The sequence below is a fragment of the Mchenga conophoros genome, linkage group LG18, assembly GCF_057382185.1.
Source record: "Mchenga conophoros isolate Kocher_MC1m ecotype Shallow Benthic linkage group LG18, M_conophoros_male_GT1.1, whole genome shotgun sequence".
In the NCBI taxonomy this organism is placed as follows: Eukaryota; Metazoa; Chordata; class Actinopteri; order Cichliformes; family Cichlidae; genus Mchenga; species Mchenga conophoros.
The window spans coordinates 25,687,043-25,707,962 of NC_140543.1; the positions used below are offsets into that span (position 1 = coordinate 25,687,043).

The window sequence follows — 20,920 nt, forward strand, 5'->3', positions numbered from 1 at the left end:
TTACAAAAGTTTTGATCAGTACAAAACCTTCAAGGGCTCTCCAACTTAGCAAAGATAGAATTAGTACTTTTGGAAGGAACAAAAATTAAAAAATAAAATAAAATCGCGAACACACTTGAATGCAGCGTAAAAAGCTTATCGTCTAAAAACAAACCATTATAAAATACCATTCCACCGTCATAGACATCATTTGAAATAGTGTCCTTGTGATTCATTCCAAGTACTGCTGACTGTATTAAAGCAAACTTCAGCATAGTTCAGCTTCAGTATTTTTTTATTTTTTTTTTTTAAAAAGACAAGTAACATGCTGAACAAAACCTCTGAATTATCCAGCGACGTGTGTGCACATATCTAGCCGAGGGTGTTGTTATGGCTACGAGATGAGAGCGGGAATGCCATGAAGTTAGTTTATCTCAACGTTGAAGTGTCCTACGAGTCAGACAAGACACCGCTGACCTTACTTTTCCTACTGAACGCGTTCTAAATCATTTGAGCCGTCCTCAGGGACTTCTTAAATCAGATGTGCCTGAGACAGTTTCTCCATTTGCACCTAAAGTGCAGGTTAAAAAAATAATAATAATCAAAAAATCTACCATTGTCTTTTTCTTTTAAATTTAGTTCTAACTGTTTAATGGTATTTTATAAATAAAAACCATTCCTCGTGGTCACAACTGTCAGTGATGCACAAGAACATCACGTACTGTATTTCATGAATCTTGAAAAGGTTACTTTAAAATCCACCCATAACGTAGGAGTGGCATACACACACAAAAAACCCCTGTAGTAGCATAGATATATATTCATAAATGTATTTATATATATTATATGCAGATACCATGTTACAACAAGTCCTATGCTGAGAGTCTGCATTTTAACAACACAGACTTGCCTCAAAAACGAGCCAGACGAGACACTGCTAACCTTATTTTTCCTACTGAACGCGTTCTAAGTCATTTGAGCTAATAACACGTTACGAGTCCTATGCTGAGTCTGCTTTTCAAAAGCAGACTTGACTCAAAATGCCAACTCTGAACACTGCACACAAAAGCACAGTCTATCCGTGCATAGGCCTGAACACAGCCTGTCTCCAGAGTGTGTGTGTGTGTGTGTGTGTGTGTGTGTGTGTGTGTGTGTGTGTGTGTGTGTGTGTGTGTGTGTGTGTGTACGTACGTTAATGCTGGTCAACTACTACAACAGCAGGAAACAACACTCCAGATCATCTTGGTCTAATTGTTTCCGGTATCGAGAAGCAATTAGACCAACAAAGTTGCATTATGAAAAACAATGGACAGCAACAAGCCATTAACTGAGAAAACAAGTGCAATTAGGACTATTAATTGTACAAATCCGATGAAGTAATGGGCTGGTTTTCCCGTCTCTGTCACCAAGTGATATCTGCACCGACAGATCAAGGACGAGGTGAGTTTCAAAGACGTGAACCTGAAGCTGACCGCTCTTCAACAGCACTGCTGTCATCAGTGTTAAAAGCTACACAGATCATTTTTCAGCCAGGAGATTTTGAATTCTTCAGGGCACCAACACAACCTGATGAACTGTGATTACCTGAAAACCATTTCTGAGGATAAAGGTTGCAAACAAAGGACAGTTCAACCTTTGATTAACTGCTTCATATTTAGTTTTTTTGTTTGTTTTTTTTAAATGGCAAAAAATGGAACAAACCTACTGGATAAAAATAGAGTTGACAAAACTATACACCTGCATTTTTGAACCTCAAAGACTGCAGTAAATGAATTTATCTCCAAATGCACGACTCTGAACATCCACTTTTTAAAAGACAAACATCTTTTTTCTTTAAAAACAAAAAAACATCTCCCATCTCCTCTCTCTTCTCTCCCATGTAATTTACAGAGACCAATAAAGTCCAAACTCAACACAACAATGTCCACAGGACACTAAATGCTGACATATGCAATATGCACACACCAGAGAACAAAAGTCTTTACAAGTCGGATACAAAGGACAAAAAGAGCGAAATCAAGAGGAATCCTGGTGTTTTGGTTTGCTTGTGGTGACACATTTATACTGTGTGATAACAAAGAAATGTTTAACTCCTGCAGGTCTGAGGAGCAAAGACTGATGTCCATGCAGACCTGGCATATCTGATGCATTTGCATATAAACTGTTTGTTGCCATGGTGTGGTCCTTGGGTCTATGTCTGATGGAGGGCGTGCTCCAGTTGGCTGTAACAGCGGGCCATGGCATCTGTGGGACTACAGCAGTGTGGCGGACAGGCAGGGACAGTCATTTTGGCTATGTACACATTCGTAGTCGGTCCATGGCTCCCCCCGATGAGTGTCATTTTCTCAGGTCTAGTACGCATACCTGTCAAACAGGAAGGCATATGTGGTTAGACAAAACGTCACCCAGTTTCAGTTTCTGCCGTAGTCAGAAGCTGTGTGAACGCTTCAAGGTGTACAAATATTTTCCAATCAGAACCCAAAAAGAGCAGAGGGCCATACTTCCCCTGTGGCATGTTTAAACAACTGTGTTGTCCCCTCCCCCCTCCCAAAAAAAGTGCATGTTTCAATTCGCATCACCTCAGTAAGACCATGTGAAAATTAAAACAAATCATCCTAGGTGAACTTAAACACCTTTGTTCCCCTTTTGTTAACACAGAAAAACGCACCACACAAAAATACTGCAAAAGGACGGTCGCCTTATATACATAGAGTATAAACTCAACATGCACATTTCACTTGAAAATTAAGATGTGAAAATGTGAACAAATCAACTTGTTAGAGATATTCTTCTCCTGTTGAAAACCCCCCCCAAAAGAAATAAATAAGTCTTCTCATCAGATATTGATGCTTCTTTCCTGTGTGACAGAAAATAGGAGACAGATGTTTGTTTGTTTTTTAAGTTAATTCCCAATAAAACTGTTCTATCACTAACTACATTGCTGTCTGTATTACTGCTGAAGTCCTAAATGATCACCTTTAAAGTGTTTTTGTGCTAATAACATCATGTACAGTCAGACAGGCATGGAGAACAGCACTGACTGGGAGGCTTTGAACAGATCACATAGTTCAATTCAAAATATGAGACTTTAAGAACGCACAAGCATCTACTTAAAATCTATTGAATGTATCATCTGTCATATTATTATGTACAATTCCACTGTACTTTGTTCATCTCCCTTAAATAAACAGGCAGTTTGCCAATCTGTTATTTACTCATTTTGACATACTGTAAATATTAAATATTGTGCTTAAAACATGAGTAGAAAGTGATATTTTTGACTGTAAAAACCACAAGCTTGTTTAACTAATCATTTTCATAACTTGAAATGCAAATAGAAATTGTACATTTAAAAAAAAAAAAAATGCACAAGTTTTGCAAACAACAAAGTTATATGGTACTATTTACCTAAAATGCAGCCAAGGCTCAGACTTTTTTTTATATAACCATTTCAAACTATTTACAGAACAATCAGGTGTTCTGCATCAAAGAAGAAGACACAAATTATTTATGCAACTCCAAAAAATAGTTTGTGTCCACTATGACACAGATGAGAACAGCACAGGGATAAACCTGCAGGTCTGACAGCAGGGGCCCGTTCTTCGTACCTCGCTAAGTAAGTTAGCCGGATTAGATTGTTGACGATTTCGCGTGATCCTGGATCGTTCGGTTCTTCGAAGCCCATCCGGGACTTGCTGTCATAGCAACAGAGCCGTAAGCGTTACTTTATGTAAACAGGATTAGATCGCTGCCACTCAGGTATTTCCGCTTCATGTATACGAAAGCAACAGCGATATTTTACCACTGTTGTACCATAAATAAATAACATCAATGTAACTAAAGATAATGCAGCACTTGATCCTTTTATTGATGTCACACAGATACATACAGGTCATTTCCTAAAAAAGGGAAATGTACTATTAACATTCTATTACATGTATGTGATTATTACAGATGTAAGTCATATTTCAGAGTAGTAATTGCAATTTACTTCGTGTAATCAAGATGGGAGACCACGGCTATAAAAGCGAAGGTGGATTTGGGAAGCCTGTTGCAGCCATGTCCTGTCCGTATACGCGAGCCACCCATTGCGGAAGGTGCAAGATTGATAAGGAGAGTCCTCAGAATTCAGCGTATATTGCGGGACAGACAGGATCCTTTAGCTCAGCGCGACAGTGTGCTCATAGAGAGATATCGATTTTCCCGTGAGGGTATTATTTACTTAACCAACTTGTTGACGAGGGGGTGCAGGACCACCACCTGTCTTTTTTTGCGCTGCCCCTTTTCTTGGTTGCTGTTATAAACAAACAAACAGATTATTTCAGGGTCTCTGTCCAAGAGACGAAAAGCAATATAAGTGATCAATATTACCATTCTGTAGAATATTCTTATATTTCACTTTTACTTGTTCCCATGTTCTAGTGGGTCCTGTTGTGGCTCTAATGTGAAAGGGGATATAATATAACATAATGTAATATAATATAATGTAATATAATATTGGATAATATAGTGTGATATGATAAATCTACCCTACCACCTACTGGTGTTGGCCAGAGGGGCCGATGGCGCGATATGGCAGCCTGGCTTCTGTCCCAGGGCAGCTGTGACAGCTACCAGTGTGTGAATGTGAGAGTGACTGAATAGTGGCATTGTAAAACGCTTTGGGTGCCTTGAAGAGCGCTATATAGATCCACTCCATTATTATTGTTATTATTAAATTACTTACGAGTTTAATTTGTCAGCAACTTTCTGCCAGCCCTCTCTCCTTGCTTTTGCAGCCTTTGCAGTGTTCCCTTGCGTTTTAATTAGACTCTGAAACTCCTAAAATCCCTCACTCAAGAGTTCTTGCTCTGCTGCCGAAGAATACCGAGCGCGCTCCTTCGACATTTTCGCCGACCAATCAAAGGGTTGCCGATCAATGTTTCTACTATCGATGCATAGCCCCTGTTGGGCCACCCAGTGATCTCACATTACTTCATCCAGCTATACTAATCGTCAACAACAGGTGTGTTCGGGGAACCGGAATAGCGAGCTCAGAGTTAGCGCGATGATTTGATCTTGGATGTAGTAAGCGACGTACGAAGAACGGGCCCCAGGCGTGTCACTCAGTGTTTACACTGCAATCTGCCTTTGGTGGCTTTTTTGCAGCAACTGTGACGTTCACTAGTAGAACTGACACACAAAACAAAACAACGACTACACCACACACTAACTACACAAGACAACACACTAACTTGAGACTCCAAACACGGCAAACGTCACAAACCTCTCACGTAGCAAAACTCTCGCTCTCTCTCTTTCGCTCACTCTCTCTCTCTCACTGCTAAAACTTCCCCCTCTTCCCAAACAACCAAATGCCACATGTTGCCATATCATTTTTTGATTGTTCCACACGGTACATTTTTCCACCAATAGGGAAGGAGTGTTTTTTCTTTTTTCACTCACAATCAAAGCGTGTTTGCTAGCGCTCTCCTTAGAAAACGCTGTTTTTACCGTTTCTTCCCGGAGTAAACGACAGTTTTATTCAGAAAAAACCCCCAAAAAAACCATCGGTTTTACGTGGCCTATCAACACAATTTAAAACCTGGTACATAGTTTGAAATCTGCACGTTCGACCCAAGTTGAAATGGAGACTCTGGGCCCGTCGACCCCAGAGGGTTAATCAGAAAGCCTAAGTTGGCTAGTTATGTATCGGGCTAATGTTTAAAGCTTTCACTTGAGTAAATTAACTCATATTACTGCTATGTAATGTTAGCTAAGTTCACAGCATATTCCATAAAAGCGCTGCCATACTGCATCACACTCAGTGCATTTCAATCATTGCTCCAGCGAGTTTGACAGCAATATAATAATCATAATTTAAAAAAAAAAAAATAGCGTGTGTAACGTATGCATACTGGAAAATTATTTACTAGCACTCACCTATCATGCGACTGGAAAGCGCAAACTCCGCCATTTGTTCCATCAAACACTCATTAAAACAGCAGCCTACAGGTATGTTAGCGCACTCATGCCCGACTGTTCCGAGGGAGGGGCGGGGCCACATGTTGAAAGAGACGGAGGCGCAAGGGAGCCCAGACCGCGAAATTTTGCTTTTACATTTTGCGACTCATTTTGTTTCTCTATCTGATAAGAAAACTATTCAACCAGATAGTTATTTGTGGTGAATGAAATACAGTTACACTTTCAAGCACCACATCTAAAATTCAAGCACTTTTCAAACCTTGAAAAGACAACATTAAAATTCAAGCATTTTCAAGGATTTCAAGCACCCATATGAACCCTGTGTGATACTGTGGAAACTGAACGCACTGCAGTGTGAAGAAGACTAGTGGGCATTTCAGCATAATAAACATATAGTTTAGCGCACCAACAGTCCAACTTAAGACCCTTTCTGTTTGACTCTTTCTCATATGTACAGTAAGCTTATTTTAACTTGCACCACTTTTTCCTTTGTCTTTATGATAATCAGTGTATGTACGCAAACAGACCAATGGCAGGAACTCGTTCCACGTGACGCTACTCAGCCAGTCATATCCTTAATTCAGAGCATGTGTGAAAGACAAGATGTATAATTCTGAAGAAGTAGGTTGCGGAAAAGGAGGGTTGAAGCTGAGATGGCTTATATCTGAAATCTATAGATTTCAGGCCATTTTCTAAAACATATAGAATCAACATTTCAAACAAACAAGTTCCTCAGTTTGGAAACCTCCACAGCACTCTACATCAGTCTTCTTCACACACAGCAAAATCATCTCTACAACAAAATGTCAGTTGCCCTTTACAAAAAAGTCCACAAATGAGCACACGATCAACCAAAGTGATAAAAATCAGCAGCATTGCATAGCCTGTTTCAACAATGCACAAAATGCCTTTCACACTTCAAAAGCATTGCTTCACTTAACCTAACCGCTTTTGTTTGTCACAGTTTAAATCGGTTTGTGGTGACAGATCAACACAAATTTTAGGTAGCGTATGGAAATTGTGTTTCGTAGGAAATATGGCAACTTGTTTCAGCTTAAAAATAAAGTTTGAGAGTCACAGGACGAGCCGCTAAGCAGTTTGTGTCATTGTTCTACTGTTTTGGCTGATAACGGTGTAGCATCCCTGACTAAATGATGGTCTCTTATACTGATGCTTCACAGAGGTTTTATTGGAAAAGTTTTTATTGAAATATTCAGTGAAGACACCGTAAGAGCTAGGAGCAAAACAAAACCAACAATATAACTACCATAACATCAAAATATCAAGGAAATAAATTTCTCCTGCTCACATATAGCATACAAATCAAATTTACATCACTCAATTCACTATATCACCTCACTAACTTACAACTACACATAAACTCTATTAAACGACATTGTGATTGCACATAACTTATTCCATTAAAGGAAACATTAATAAACCTTGTGCCACTGTCAGCCAGGTACAAACTGGCACAGGAAATGTACATATTTTTCACTTTAAGGTAGGGCTGCTCAATTAATCGAATTTTAATCTCGATTACGATCTGGGCTTTCAACGATCATTAAAAATGACTGAGCCGATTATTAGCCCCTCCCTCGTGCTTTACTCTCGCGCTGCTCCGTGTGGCAAATCGAGCGCACCTCTCTGCATTTCGAACACCGTCACAACAATTAAGAGGACCCGAGGGAAGCTCGGGAAGCTAAGCAGAAGTTATTTGGAGAGGAGTGTGACTGCCGTTGGTTGAAAAGAGAGGCAAAAAAAAAAACTTCAGTGGTGTGGAAACATTATGGGTTGGTGGAGTCAGACGTGGATCAAGTAGACACAGTGTGTAAACTTTGCTACAGTGTTGTAGCTGCACCACAGAGCAACACTGCAAAGTTCACTAAACATAGATGTTTACATTTTTCATTTATTTTTTATATTGCAAACATTTGCACTGTTGTCAGTATTTGCACACTATTTTATATTATTTTTTGACAATCTTTAAAGTCATTATTCAATGCATTGTTATTGTTAAATAAATATCGTCAAATAATCGAGATCTCAATTTCAGTGAAAATAATCGTGATTATCATTTTTGCCATAATCGAGCAGCCCTACTTTAAGGCACACTATTTATCATATCCTAAAACAAACGTTACTAACAAGCCCTTTAACGGTTTTGTGCCAGTTTCCTGTTGCAAAATAAAAGCATGGATTTCAAAATAAAACCGAACTACCTTTCAAACTGCAAAATAGAAAAGGAACATTTTTAAGTCTTTCTCAGGAGTGGTCCAAGATAGGTACATATAGAGGACACATACTCTATATAGGAAGGTCCAGTCCGGGATGTTATGTTATAAACATACTATACAGTACCTTGCTAGAGCAATGTAACTTTGTGCCACAATGAGCAATAGAATGCATAAGTTGAGCATTTCAACTTGAGGGGTACTTTGAAATAATACAAAAATACAAACAGTTCAAATTTCCTTTCCCTTTTTTTGGCTTTGTGCCCCAAAAAACAGGAAACATATCTACACTGTTCCTCATTTTCTCCTACTGCTTAGCACGTAGCTGCTTACTAGTCGAATGTTTCCATTCCCACTGCTGTGTCAGTTTGCAAGAGACAAATACTTCATAATGCAGAGGCATAATGTTTGAAAAGCACGAGACCTACAAGAACAACATTTTCGGTGTGCCTGGGGAAAGGTACACTACTAACAGTGCTCTGCTTCATACACAACAGAGCTTTTAGCTCACATAAAAGCCAGCACTCTAAGGCCAATTAACAATTCTGCTATCAATATCAGCCTATAATCCAATTAAATAATTCAGCAGTAGATGTACTCCAGCCTTTTCAATCCCCTCATAAGAAAGTCTATATGCAACTCTGCGCTTCCTTGTAACCTCTTATGGGACTTCTGCAGTTTCATTCAAATGCAGATAAAAACCTTTTAGAGTTTGGTTAAGAAGCATCTGTAAACAGACAGACGGCTATTTGATGCCATGATGACCATAAATCTTGCCCTGATTGAGCATTTTAAATGAAGCCTTCAGATTGAAGTGCTTTATTCATGGCTGCCGAAAGTGCTAACAAATCCAACAAATATGAAGAAAGTTCTGAATTCACCATTTATGAGAGGCTGTTAGCTGACAGCTCATAGAATAATCAGCTCAGGTCATGGCTACAGTCAAACAGTCAATTTTGCTTAGGAAAGTTTCTAAGCGAGAGAAATGACCAAATACTTCTGCTACTGTAATACTAGCAGCAGATGTACTTGTAGTAGACCCCCAGCCCATTCTATCAGAACAGCTTGGCAAGACCTATATTAAATGGGGCTGACACATTTCTATGGTCAGGAAGGTGGTGTGAAAGTTGTAGACACAGGCTAGAGCACATGTGGGTGGATACTACTGGGAGTGATGAAGCTCTCAGGCAGCAAAACTCACCGATCCATCAGATGCGCTGGCTCCTACTTTGTCCCCTGTTGCATTCCAGCACACTTCAAAGATCCCACCTGTCCCTCGGTAGCTGTGGACTAAAGCACCCGTCTGGAGAGACACGCACAGATTCATCAATAACAGGCAACATCTTTAGAATATTGTGGTTCAGCATGTATTACCAGATCAGCTTTTAATTTGAAGGTAGCATCACAGACCTGAGTGTTCCAGATATGGACACACTTGTCAAAGGAGCCGCTGGCCAGGTGCCTGCCATCTGGGCTGAAGGCCACGCTGTAGACGGGCTCCTGGTGGCGGGTCAGAGTGTGGATGCACACGCCCCGCTCCACGTCCCACAGGCGCACTGTTGAGTCAAACGACGCACTGCAGAGAGAGGGGAACGAGAGAGGATGCAAAGGGTCATGTGTCAAGAACCATGTGCCAGATATAAAATACACTGCGTCAGTGGCATGACTGCTACTTAAAACGGAAACTGAAACCCACCCCTAAATAAATCTAAAAATCTAGTCCAGAGAGTAATTGATGGGAAGCAAACATGGCAGAGCTGCATTATCCCAGACGCAGAAATGAAGATGAATTTTTTTTAGGCTGCTCGATGTTACCAATAACAAACCAATAACTCATTCTAAGCTTTAATTATTTACAATGATTCTTTATTCAGTTAAACATGCAGTTAATGAACTCTGAATTCAGAGAAAATACAAGGAAGTAATAATGCTGGCTAATGCACAGCCAACTCTTATTTGCATTGTGTAGTGAACCATGTCCAAATCCTGAGCACATCCAACTGAAAGCAAACATTTTTCTCTGGACTGTTCTTTCAAAGGGATACATCAGATCTCAGACAAACAAACAAGCATTTAACTCTCATGCCATAGTTACGTTTAACTGAAAAACTCCCAAAATGTTAGTATTAAAAAGGCCATTTACTATAAACAATCTGTTTATATCTGTGACTGTTTTCTAAAGGTGTTCCACCAACAACAATTTACATACCATTAACATTCCCTTATAAATAGAAATCCCCTTTGACACATGACATAGAGAGAAAAAAAGATGAAAAACTAGGAACACGTTTCATTCGATTCTTACCTGGCCAGCATGAGGCTGGCGTTGGGATTGTTGGTCCCAGGGCCTGTGGGGCTCCACTTGATGGTGTAGATTTCTTTACTGTGGGCCTGGAGGTCATGGACACACAAATCCTGCTTCATACTCCAGATCTATATGAGAGAAAATCAAGGCAACATTTAAAAGCTATTAATTTAACTTGTAATGTACGCTTGGGATTAGGGCTGCTCGATTATGGCAAAAATGATAATCACGATTATTTTCACTGAAATTGAGATCTCGATTATTTGACGATATTTATTTAACCCTTTAAGATCTACCATAGAACCAAGTCCGCCAGAGCTTATATTATTATTTTTTTTTACATGTTGTAGTGCCATTTGTGGGAGCATTTCAAGTTGCTATACATCAATACAACTGTTATAGCCCATATATTAAAAATATGTATGCATTAAGTCCATAGTAACTACATTAATTGCAAAAAAGTGCAATAAACTACAAAAAAATTGAAAATCGTTTTTGTTTTTTGTTTTTACATATATTTCTACTTGGCGAAATTTATGAGGTTTATCCCTCAAAACTTTAAATACAAAAAAGTTGCAAAAAATAGTTTACAACAACAGGAAATTTATTTTGAGTGTCTTCATAGTTTTATTTTGGAGACACAGCAATTTTTATATACTGCAGGAAAAACAAAAAAACAATCCTATGATGCAAATTTGCAAAGAAAACAGCATGTGCATCAAAATAAACTATTTCCAGCAGTGCAATTCGAGTTCTAAGCATCCCAGAAACTATTCAGAAAAGTCAAACATGACTTATGAAAACACCAGTATAGGCTTTTAAGGCCTACAAGTAAAAAACTACATTTTCCGCGAAAATGACGGCACTTCCGGTTTCGGGCAGGAAATGCGATAGTTCGTGTTGACGTCTTTTTCAATGTGGGAAGTGTTTCTGGAATATTATGTTTTTGTTCCTGCAAGCGCTTTTTATGCAATTTTTGCAAAGCTATATGTGGAAGGAAACCGTGACCGAGGACGAGCTGATGGCATGAGATGTAAGTACAACTCCTCCGGTTTCATATGGAAAAAAATTTATTGTGCTAGCTTAAGCGGTTCAGGTTCTACAGGGATTTAAAAATAGTTACACAAAACAGAGCGTGCTGCTCTGACCGGCTTTAAAGGGTTAACAATAACAATGTATTGAATAATGACTTTAAAAAAATAATATAAAATAGTGTGCAAATACTGATAACAGTGCGAATGTTTGCAATATAAGAAATAAATGAAAAATGTAAACATCTATGTTTAGTGAACTTTGCAGTGTTGCTCTGTGGTGCAGCTACTACACCATAGCATTTACACACTGTGTCTACTTGATCCACGTCTGACTCCACCAACCCATAATGTTTCCACACCACTGAAGTTTTTTTTTTTTACCTCTCTTTTCAACCAACGGCAGTCACTCTCCTCTCCAAATAACTTCTGCTTAGCTTTCCGAGCTTCCCTAGGAAATGCAGAGAGGTGCGCTCGATTTGCCACACGGAGCAGCGCGAGAGTAAAGCATGAGGGAGGGGCTAATAATCAGCTCAGTCATTTTTAATGATCGTTGAAAGCCCAGATCGCAATCGTGATTAAAATTCGATTAATTGAGCAGCCCTACTTGGGATACAGTGTTCCTATGAAGGCCCGGCTTGTTCTTTTCCGTTAGGCCTCATTGCGTTGAGTGAACCGACCTTTAGGGTCATGTCATCGGAGCAGGAGGCCAGCAAGCTGCCAGTAGGATCCCACTTTATGGCGTTCACTTCATTCTAGGGTGAGAAAGACGTGAGTGTAAACAAAAAGTCTGACTGGCGCACATGGCCACAGATAATACAATACACTACATGAGGATAACACTGGCTTATGACCAAACAAAAATCTCTTCTAAATTCAAGACTTTAAACAAATCGTTTCCAAGGTTAAGGTTTCATTTACTCCAGCTCACATTTTTATTTTCAAACTGGCCAAAAATGAGAAGGGTAAAAAAAAAAAAAAAAAAAACAGACTCTTTGCCATAACAATTTGCAGAACAATCGTGTTGACCTGCATAGTACATATTTCTATGAAATAAATTAGTTAATAACCAGCCTATCAGGCTCATCAGCTTATGACAGAGACAAATGATAATGGCAGTGACACATAATGGTACGATAATTTTTTTTTACCACTGACTGAATGCACTTTATGAGCACTATAACTTTTATAAGAAACCAAAAGGAGGGAGTGCCACCCTGATATTATGTAACACAGTAATGTTCCATCTAAATATAGTCAAACCTAATAATAGACATAAATTTAACTGAACCACTGTAAAGTGATCCCTCTCCTTTCATCTCAGACAGCTGTCACAAAGCTCCCTGCCAGTTTGCATTCACCTTTACTTTACTGCCATCTTGTGGCCGCAGTCTGCTATTGTCAACTGATCAGACCAATGTGCGGGTCAAGCGGACCTGGCTCTGCCTTTACTGCTCTGAGATCAGTCAGATCTGGGCTTTGTGTGGAAGCACAGCTAGTATTAGCAAGTAAACAAGTATCACCGAGTTGCCTCTTGCTAATCAGTGTGGCCAACGTGTGTGATGTAGAGAAAATGGAGAGTGAAAAGGTTGATACTAGCTGCTTTAGTACATTACCAAGGAAAGTTGTGACAATGATGTTTGACTTGATGATGTTAACCAACACTCCACCTTTATTTGTCATTAACATTTTAGATATTGAAAGTTAATCGTACTGTCAACGTTTTTCATTCTATTGATTTCTTGCTATTAACACATTTTATTACACTTTTTAAAAACATTTTTATTCATGCAGCAGCAATATTTGAAAAATTCTTATTTTTGATACTTACTTGATACAATTTTGCAATTATACAGATCATACCGTGTTTTATTGCTTCTCTACCTAAAGGAATGGTTTGAAAACTTCATCTAACACTTGTCAGTTTCAGCTAATAGTAAATCATTTTGGTATAGCAGATATTCATTTAACTAGAAAAGTAATATTTTACAAGTCATCAGCCAGGAAGGAGTGTAGACAGGCAGCATAAATGTTTTAATCTGATCCAGTTTATCTTGTTAAATAATGAAGGAACATGTTTCTGTTTGTGTCTCTGGGCAACAACCTTCTCCCTTTGTCTTTCTGTAAAAGTCACCGCACATCACTGATCAAACACAGCGCATTTGAGCACCAGAGCTGTTTTCCTACTTGTGCAATGGAGTGCAAACACTGGAGTGTTCTATTCTCACCGTGTGTCCCTGGAAGGTCTTTACAGGTCTGTCCTGGCCCAGCTTACACACATGGATGCACATGTCTGTGCTACACGAGGCAAATGTGTTATTGCTTTGCCAGTCGACATCCAGAGCGGGCGCTGTGGAGAGGTAAAGATATAGCTTAAGGCTGATGTAGCAGTAAGTTGACGTAGAAGATCACAACGAACAAATCACGGTAAAGATTTCTTCCTTCCACATTAGATCTGATCATCAGATCAACATATGGTTTTAAAACAAAACAAAAGAAAAAAAGCTTTGTCTATTCATTTAAAGCTGAAATGATACCTTGTGTGTAAAGATATACTAGCTTGAATATCACAGGATCAAAGCTCAGTCACAATGTCCAGAAAAACTAGACAGAAATAAGTGAAGGTCTTCTCACTGTGCTCTCACACTGCAGTTCAACTAAAGGTAACGTATGCCTAAAAACAGAAACACTCCAGGAAACGTCATGTGAACAATCCAGCTGACTCCTGTCACTCACCTGAGTGGAAAGGAAACTGTTGCTTCGCCTCTCCCGTGTGTGCATCCCAAATAATTGTCGTCTGTGTGAAGATAGAGATGCTTTTTATGACGAACTAGTGTCATTTATAAAAAACAATCAAAAACATTACATAGAATAAAACACTCTCTTTTTAACATCTTGCAATCTTTTCATATTTTGCTTGTTGCACAAGCAGAGATAATACAAAACTACACCACTATATCACAAACATGACGAAACTTTTATATCACAATACGCCAGCCCCTGGTCAATCATGAGAATCCCAAGGTGACAAGGTTTTAATATACTTCTGTACACTAGGTGGCAATGTTGAACCATGTGTTGATAATTCTGACTGGACAAACAAATAGCTTTGTGATTTCAGATGAAACGCTGCCCTTCACATTTATGACATACAACAACCTGATTATGTTACATATCCACACAGACGTGCATGGCATCAATTTGCTATTGCTAAAAGGAAGAAAATTATAGAAAATAATTGTCATTAAATTATCATTTATGCAAATTCATTTTTAACTTTCCCTTTATAGCAGAATATCATTACGAATTTTCTGCTTTTAAATTTGATTCTATAAAAATGGGCAATATTTTGAGTAATGACCAATCAAACCCAAGACAATGTGTTCAAATTGTTTGTTTTAGTCAGACCAGGAATCCAAACCAATGACCGAAGATTTCCACCCCAAAAATATTCATAAATAATAATAAAAAAAATACAAAGAAAAGCAACGTGTCTCACCTTATCCACACCAGCGCTAAGGATAAAGTTTCCTTTCTTATTCCACTTGAGTGCAAATATAGGGCCTTTATGCTGACCCAAAGTACTGGCCAAGTTACCTGAAAAAAAATAACCAAATGCCACTTGGAAAGAGACCAGGGACAAACGCCTGAAATGCTACGATGCAGAAGATGCCAGAGTCTTACCATCTTTTGTCCATATCCTAGCAAAGCCATCATATGAGCCGGTTGCTAGTAACGTCCCCTCGCTCTGAAGGAAAGAAGCGTGGTGTCATTGGGTGCAGCCAAATTATTATGACTAATTTATGAGTAAATGAATGAGGCTCATTTTAAGCGTTGTGCATCGACTTTGACTACAAAAAAATGGTAACAGGAACATATAAGAGTAAAAGAGCACAAAATGTTTGCAGCTTGGTTATGGAAAAGGCCTTTTCCCTCATCTGAGTGCCTCCTTATACATGGCTATAGTTAGAAGGAATGCCTCTTGATAAAGCTGTGTTTATTAGCATGCACACAGGCGCACAAACCCACACCCGAAGACTAGATGACCAACACAGAGCACTCAGTATGATTGTGTTAGTGTGTGGGTTCCACAGTTTAACTTGACACAATCCCACTTTCACTCACATTCCAGTCTAGTGAGGTGACGTCTTTGTTGCTGGGTACGTCCTGGCCCCCTTCCCGAATGCAGTGCCTCAGAACCAGCTGGGTGGATCCGCCTGTGCTGTTCTCGCTCAGGTTCCAGATCCGTGCTGTCGAGTCCCCGGACCTGAAGGAGTCAAAACAACCTTGCGTTAGGCACACCCACATGACTTGGACTTCTAAAATCGGTACTGATAAGGTTATAAAACTGACCATCATTGCTCCTGAGTAGGGTTGGGGTTTAAAGGCATTTTATCGAACCTGAACCCAAATCATCAAATCCAAAATCTTTTAAAATCCCTATCAAAACTTTTCACATCATCTGTTGAAGAAAAAGGAGAAAGAGATTTTACAAGCACAAAACTCATTCACGTTGGTTTATGTGGATACTTGGCCCTTTACGCAGACCCTCCTATATTACAGGATTGTTCCAGATGTAATCGCTTTTTTTCTCCATTTTATTTTAAGACGCATGCACATACTGAGGAGCAAGACTGTTGAATACACAGCAAACAGCCAGCTGAATACTTACCTCTGGTTGCCTACCATTATAAATTAAGACTCGCCGGTTTAATTTGGAAAAAAGGTTTAAAATGTTATTGGCATGTTTCAGCTTTTAATTCCTGCTGAACAGAGCTTTCTTTCAGATGATCGTTATTTTTCGCCTTTTTTAGTCCACATAGTGGTTGTGCATCCTGTTGGATTGCATGCATTATTCTTCTATATCATCTTGTTCAACTGCTGAAAAATTCAGGCATTTCCCTTGAGCCATGTTGACAAATAGTGGAGCGTAGGAGTGGAGAAGTTTGTGTCTGATGTAACCGCAGAGAGAGCTGATTTATGAGTGGGTTTGTCTGACTAAGAGTTTAACAAACTTTGGTCCGAGTAATTAAATAAGAGTAGAGCAAATACAGCGTTTAATGTACGGCCCATTTACCTAACAGGTGCAACTCTTGAGGTTATCTGCCTGGTTTTAAAGCCATAAAAAAGCCACCAGCTATAGATAGACTGACTGTAAAACAGCAATAAAGTGCACAGTTTGACACTTGAAGCAAATAGAGAAGAATTTAACGTTGTGTTTAACCCTCTGGGGTCGACAGACACGCCGGCGCGTCAAAATCACATGACCATTTTAAGACGACACAGCTTTCACATGTGGGACATTAATGATATTTAGCGTGTTTAGAGGCTATAGTTAGTGTGTTGTGTAGTTATTGTTTTGTATTGTGTGTCAGTTATACTGTCACAGTTGCTCCAAAAAAGCCATTTAAGGCAGATTCCAGTGTAAACACTGTCTCCACATGGAAAACTAGACTGATACACCTCCTGCTGTCAGACCTGCAGGGTTTAGGCCTGTGCTGTTCTCCTCTGTCTTATACTGAACAAACTATTTTTGGACTGGCACAAATAATTCGTGTGCCTTCTCTTTGATGCAGCACACGTGATTGTTCTGTAAATAGTTGGTTAAATGGTTAAATAAAATAAAAAAACGCCTGAGGCCTTGGCTGCATTTTTAGGTAAATGGTACCATATAACTTTGTTGTTTGCAAAACTTGTGTATAATTTTTTAGAAATGTGCAATTTCTATTTGCATTTCAAGTTATGAAAATGATTCGTTAAACATGTTTGCAGGTTTTACAGTAAAAAATATAACTTTTTTCTACTCGGATTTTGAATTTTTTTGTCTGAATTTAGATTAATTGTGCTAATATAGTATGCCAAAATGACAAAATAAATTTCAGATATTTGAGGTTGTGCTGAAAATAATGATACCAAACAAGGCAAGGTAAACAGTTTTTAAATGTGAAATATAGAGGTAAGATCAAAAGTAGTCAAAAACGGCCAATTATACCCTGGACCCCAGAGGGTTAACACCAAAAGTGATTCTTGTCACTTTATCTGTCAGTGAGGGATAAATCAACACCTGTCAGGAAATCTGCTGCGTTGGATTCATGTGTTTTCTGAAAAATGTGTCACATTTGCAGCATGTTTTGTTCTTGAATACATACTCCACCCATGTAAAGAGATTCCCTCTGTGTGATTAAGATAAGATAAGATAACCTTTATTAGTCCCACGCGTGTGAAATTTTACCAGTGTTGGTCAAGTTACTTGAATATAGTAAATAGTTACTATTACATTGATAACTTCTCCAAGAAAGTAATCCTGTTACTTTACTCTTTACCTATTTTCAAAAGTAATTAATTACTTTATTACTTAGATACTTTTAAAAAAACAAGATACACAACCTAAAGCACCAGATCTTTCAGCCCAATTCTATTTCTTCTGCATAATCCATCATATAAATCAAATGAAAAACTCTTTTTAAAACTTGTTTTATTTGTTTTAATCTTTTAACTTTATGCACATTGCATCGAGCAAAAATTAAAAAATATGCAACATTCTCTCACTTGAAGAAATTTGTTTCAAGCTATTTTCTGCATATCCCAGCATATAAAATAAAATATTTTTTTGTGTTTACACTCACTCTTTCAAATAGAAGCAAGTAAAACACAGCACAAAATAAATAAAGTCAAAGAGTCAGCAGCACTGAGTCCTGTCACTCTTAAGTCTATTTTCACCTGTTTCGCAGGAGTGGGGCTGTTGGAGGTTTGCCCGGTGCTGCAGCGGTCATGTCAGTGAGGGGTTCTGGGGGTTTCTCTGAATTTCACATTCCTGTGGCAGCGTGCTCGGTACTTGCTCAGATTTCAATTAAAATTTTTTGCTGTAGAAAGAACTTTTCTTCCCACACAGAGTGTACAACACACGCTAATGTTTTTGTCACTTTTTACGGAATCAAACTCAGAGTAATGTCAGTACTTCCCAGCTTTAAACGCTGCATGGTCGTACTCTCTCCCACACTCCATATTATCCATTGTTGATCTGCACACGTCTGCTGCTGCCACGGATGTCGCACGCTCAGACGTCATTGTCATTAGACACTCTCATAAACAAAATCAAGGTTTAGTAACGCAGTAACACAGCGTGCTAATGGGAAAGCAACAGTAATCTAGTTACTGTTTTGCAATAGTAATCCCTTACTTTACTTGTTAATTGAAAAAAGTAACGTGTTACTGCAAATCTCGGGTGATTACACTGAAGTGCACCAGCAAATGTCCAGGAAAACACTCCTCTAACTGAGAAACATTCATTTAGCTGTGATAAAAGCTCACTGACTATTCCACACAAGTTATTCTTTTTCTAAATCAACCATTTAAAAATGATCAACTATGTTTACAGATCTGGACTCTTTATAATAAATCATCAAGAGTGAACTCTGGGTAAAAAATACTTAAATTACGACCGATATAAAAAAGACAAGAAGGAAAAGCTAAATCATTTTGGTTATTTGAATTACAAGGTGAAAAGGTGATAATGTGAAGGTCTCAAAGAAACACGCTTAGCTGCGCCAGCTCTCGCCCATAACAATCCCACGTTTGCATCAGAAAACTGTAATACTGACCCAGAGGCGAGGAGGTCGTTCACTGGGTTCCAGGCACAGATAAAAACCTCCGATTCGTGGCCCCTCAAGACCATGGCTTTACTCTGGGGGATCTCCACATCCCTGTCTACCTCCATCATCTCCGAGTGGTGATCTACAGGAAGGAGCGTGAAACAAAAACTTGAGTATTCTTTAAGTACTGTGCAATTTTTCAGAAAGCAAAGCGAATGCAGTGCAGCAGGAAAAGAGAAGCAAATACATGAATGATGAGAAAAAAATAATGAAAAGGTATGTTATATGAGCACATGCTAGTTTCCTCTCATTGAACGCAAAGAAGAAAAAGTAGAGTCCTGTTCTACTGCTACAAAAGTTAATTTGAAAAGGAGTAACCAGTTTTCACTAAACATCATTGTGCAACAACCAGCCTAGCAAACCGCATCACACTGTACAAGATTAGTCATGATGGGAATCTGACATCACCCAACCTACAAACCACAGCATTCCCACAGCAGCACGCGAGTATGTCATCGCTTGAACTTATTTCATAAAAAGTGGCTTAACCGCAAGCACGAGGTGCTGAGGTCAGATGGTTAACACCACTGTGTCCACACAGCAGGAACCGGATCCTCAGTGTGGAGGCATTTAAGCAGTGTACTGAATTGTAGGTCATCGGCGTTCTTGAAGTCCTAAAGCTCCAGCACACATGAACTATTGCAGGTAGGGCTGGGCCACATCATACCGCTCACGGTAATATCGGTATAATGTTGGGCAATGATAAGAAAATGAAATATTGTGATAGAATATGGGTAAAATGCATATGCGCAATGCCTTTGCTTTCATACGCACCATCATTATTACTGAACCGATTTTATGTGGTACACGGCGCTCAAAAATCTGTCAAAAATGTTTTAGTACCACTTTGCTAAGCTATGAAGCTGCACCGCTTGATAGATTGTCGGAGCATTATGGCTACCGTAGTCGGGAGCCTCGCAGAGTAATACATACTGTGCTTCAACATAATATTACCGCATTGTGTGTGTATAACCTCTTTATAAGCTTTGTGGATATTATACATGGTTATGCTGAGGATATGTCGGCCCATTGTACAACACAGTCAGGCCAAAACCAACCAAACCAAAAGCACTTTACACAAAACCCTCAAACTGTGACGCAGCCATGACGGGAAAGATTAAACCGGTCACACAGACAGAATCATGCAAAAAAATAAAATAAAAATCAAAGAGGTTAGCTTTAACAAGATGCAATCTTTCAGAATATTATGAAGCCATTCTAGTGAAATTAGCAAAAAAAAATTTTTTGACTCATAACCTGATTGTGACATTAATTCAGGTTGTACTGTTGCCTCACTAAAAGTAGATCATCTAGGTGTTTTGTGTACTCATGTTTGAAAATGTGCCAACACTCCTTTGTTTTATAACTGTGTATCAGACATTTAGCTCAAAATAACATCCTGCATGAGACAAGAAAACACAACAGGTAGTTCACAAGCTGATTCAGATTGTTTACAACCATGAGCTAAACTTACTGGCTAAGGTGTGGGATCCATTTTCCTCCCCGTTGGCAGCGCCCTCTCCGTTCTTGGTGCTTCCCTGTGGCCCCGTGCTGCTGCCACTGCTCGCTGCCGCCTGCTGCTGGGCCAGCTTGTCTCTATAGGCCTGCTGCCTGGTCTGGACCACATCTGGCATTACGGCATCAATCAAAGACAAGGACTCGATTGGCCTCCCGTCAAATAAGGTGCCGTCCTACAAAGAGAACATACAGTGTTATTTAACCCCATTACCAAAGGAGTTGGAATGATTGGGTGGA

The 20,920-nt window shown here is 39.1% G+C and overlaps 1 protein-coding gene across 8 annotated transcripts in view; it reads right to left on the reverse strand.

The window, feature by feature from the left end:
• Window positions 1-294: 294 nt before the first annotated feature.
• tbl1xr1b (TBL1X/Y related 1b) overlaps window positions 295-20,920 on the reverse strand; it is a 28,158-nt gene continuing 7,532 nt past the window's right edge. For all 8 annotated transcript variants that reach the window (XM_085253822.1, XM_085253821.1, XM_085253827.1 and 5 more), the window contains 12 exons: window positions 20,640-20,856; window positions 19,115-19,247; window positions 15,639-15,780; window positions 15,198-15,261; window positions 15,013-15,110; window positions 14,250-14,310; window positions 13,742-13,863; window positions 12,194-12,268; window positions 10,483-10,610; window positions 9,588-9,753; window positions 9,379-9,480; window positions 295-2,343 (listed from right to left, as the gene is read on the reverse strand). In XM_085253822.1, the coding sequence (XP_085109948.1) occupies window positions 2,317-2,343; window positions 9,379-9,480; window positions 9,588-9,753; window positions 10,483-10,610; window positions 12,194-12,268; window positions 13,742-13,863; window positions 14,250-14,310; window positions 15,013-15,110; window positions 15,198-15,261; window positions 15,639-15,780; window positions 19,115-19,247; window positions 20,640-20,856 (1,335 nt within the window). In that variant the 3' untranslated portion in view covers window positions 295-2,316. The remainder of the gene's footprint in view (window positions 2,344-9,378; window positions 9,481-9,587; window positions 9,754-10,482; window positions 10,611-12,193; window positions 12,269-13,741; window positions 13,864-14,249; window positions 14,311-15,012; window positions 15,111-15,197; window positions 15,262-15,638; window positions 15,781-19,114; window positions 19,248-20,639; window positions 20,857-20,920) is intronic.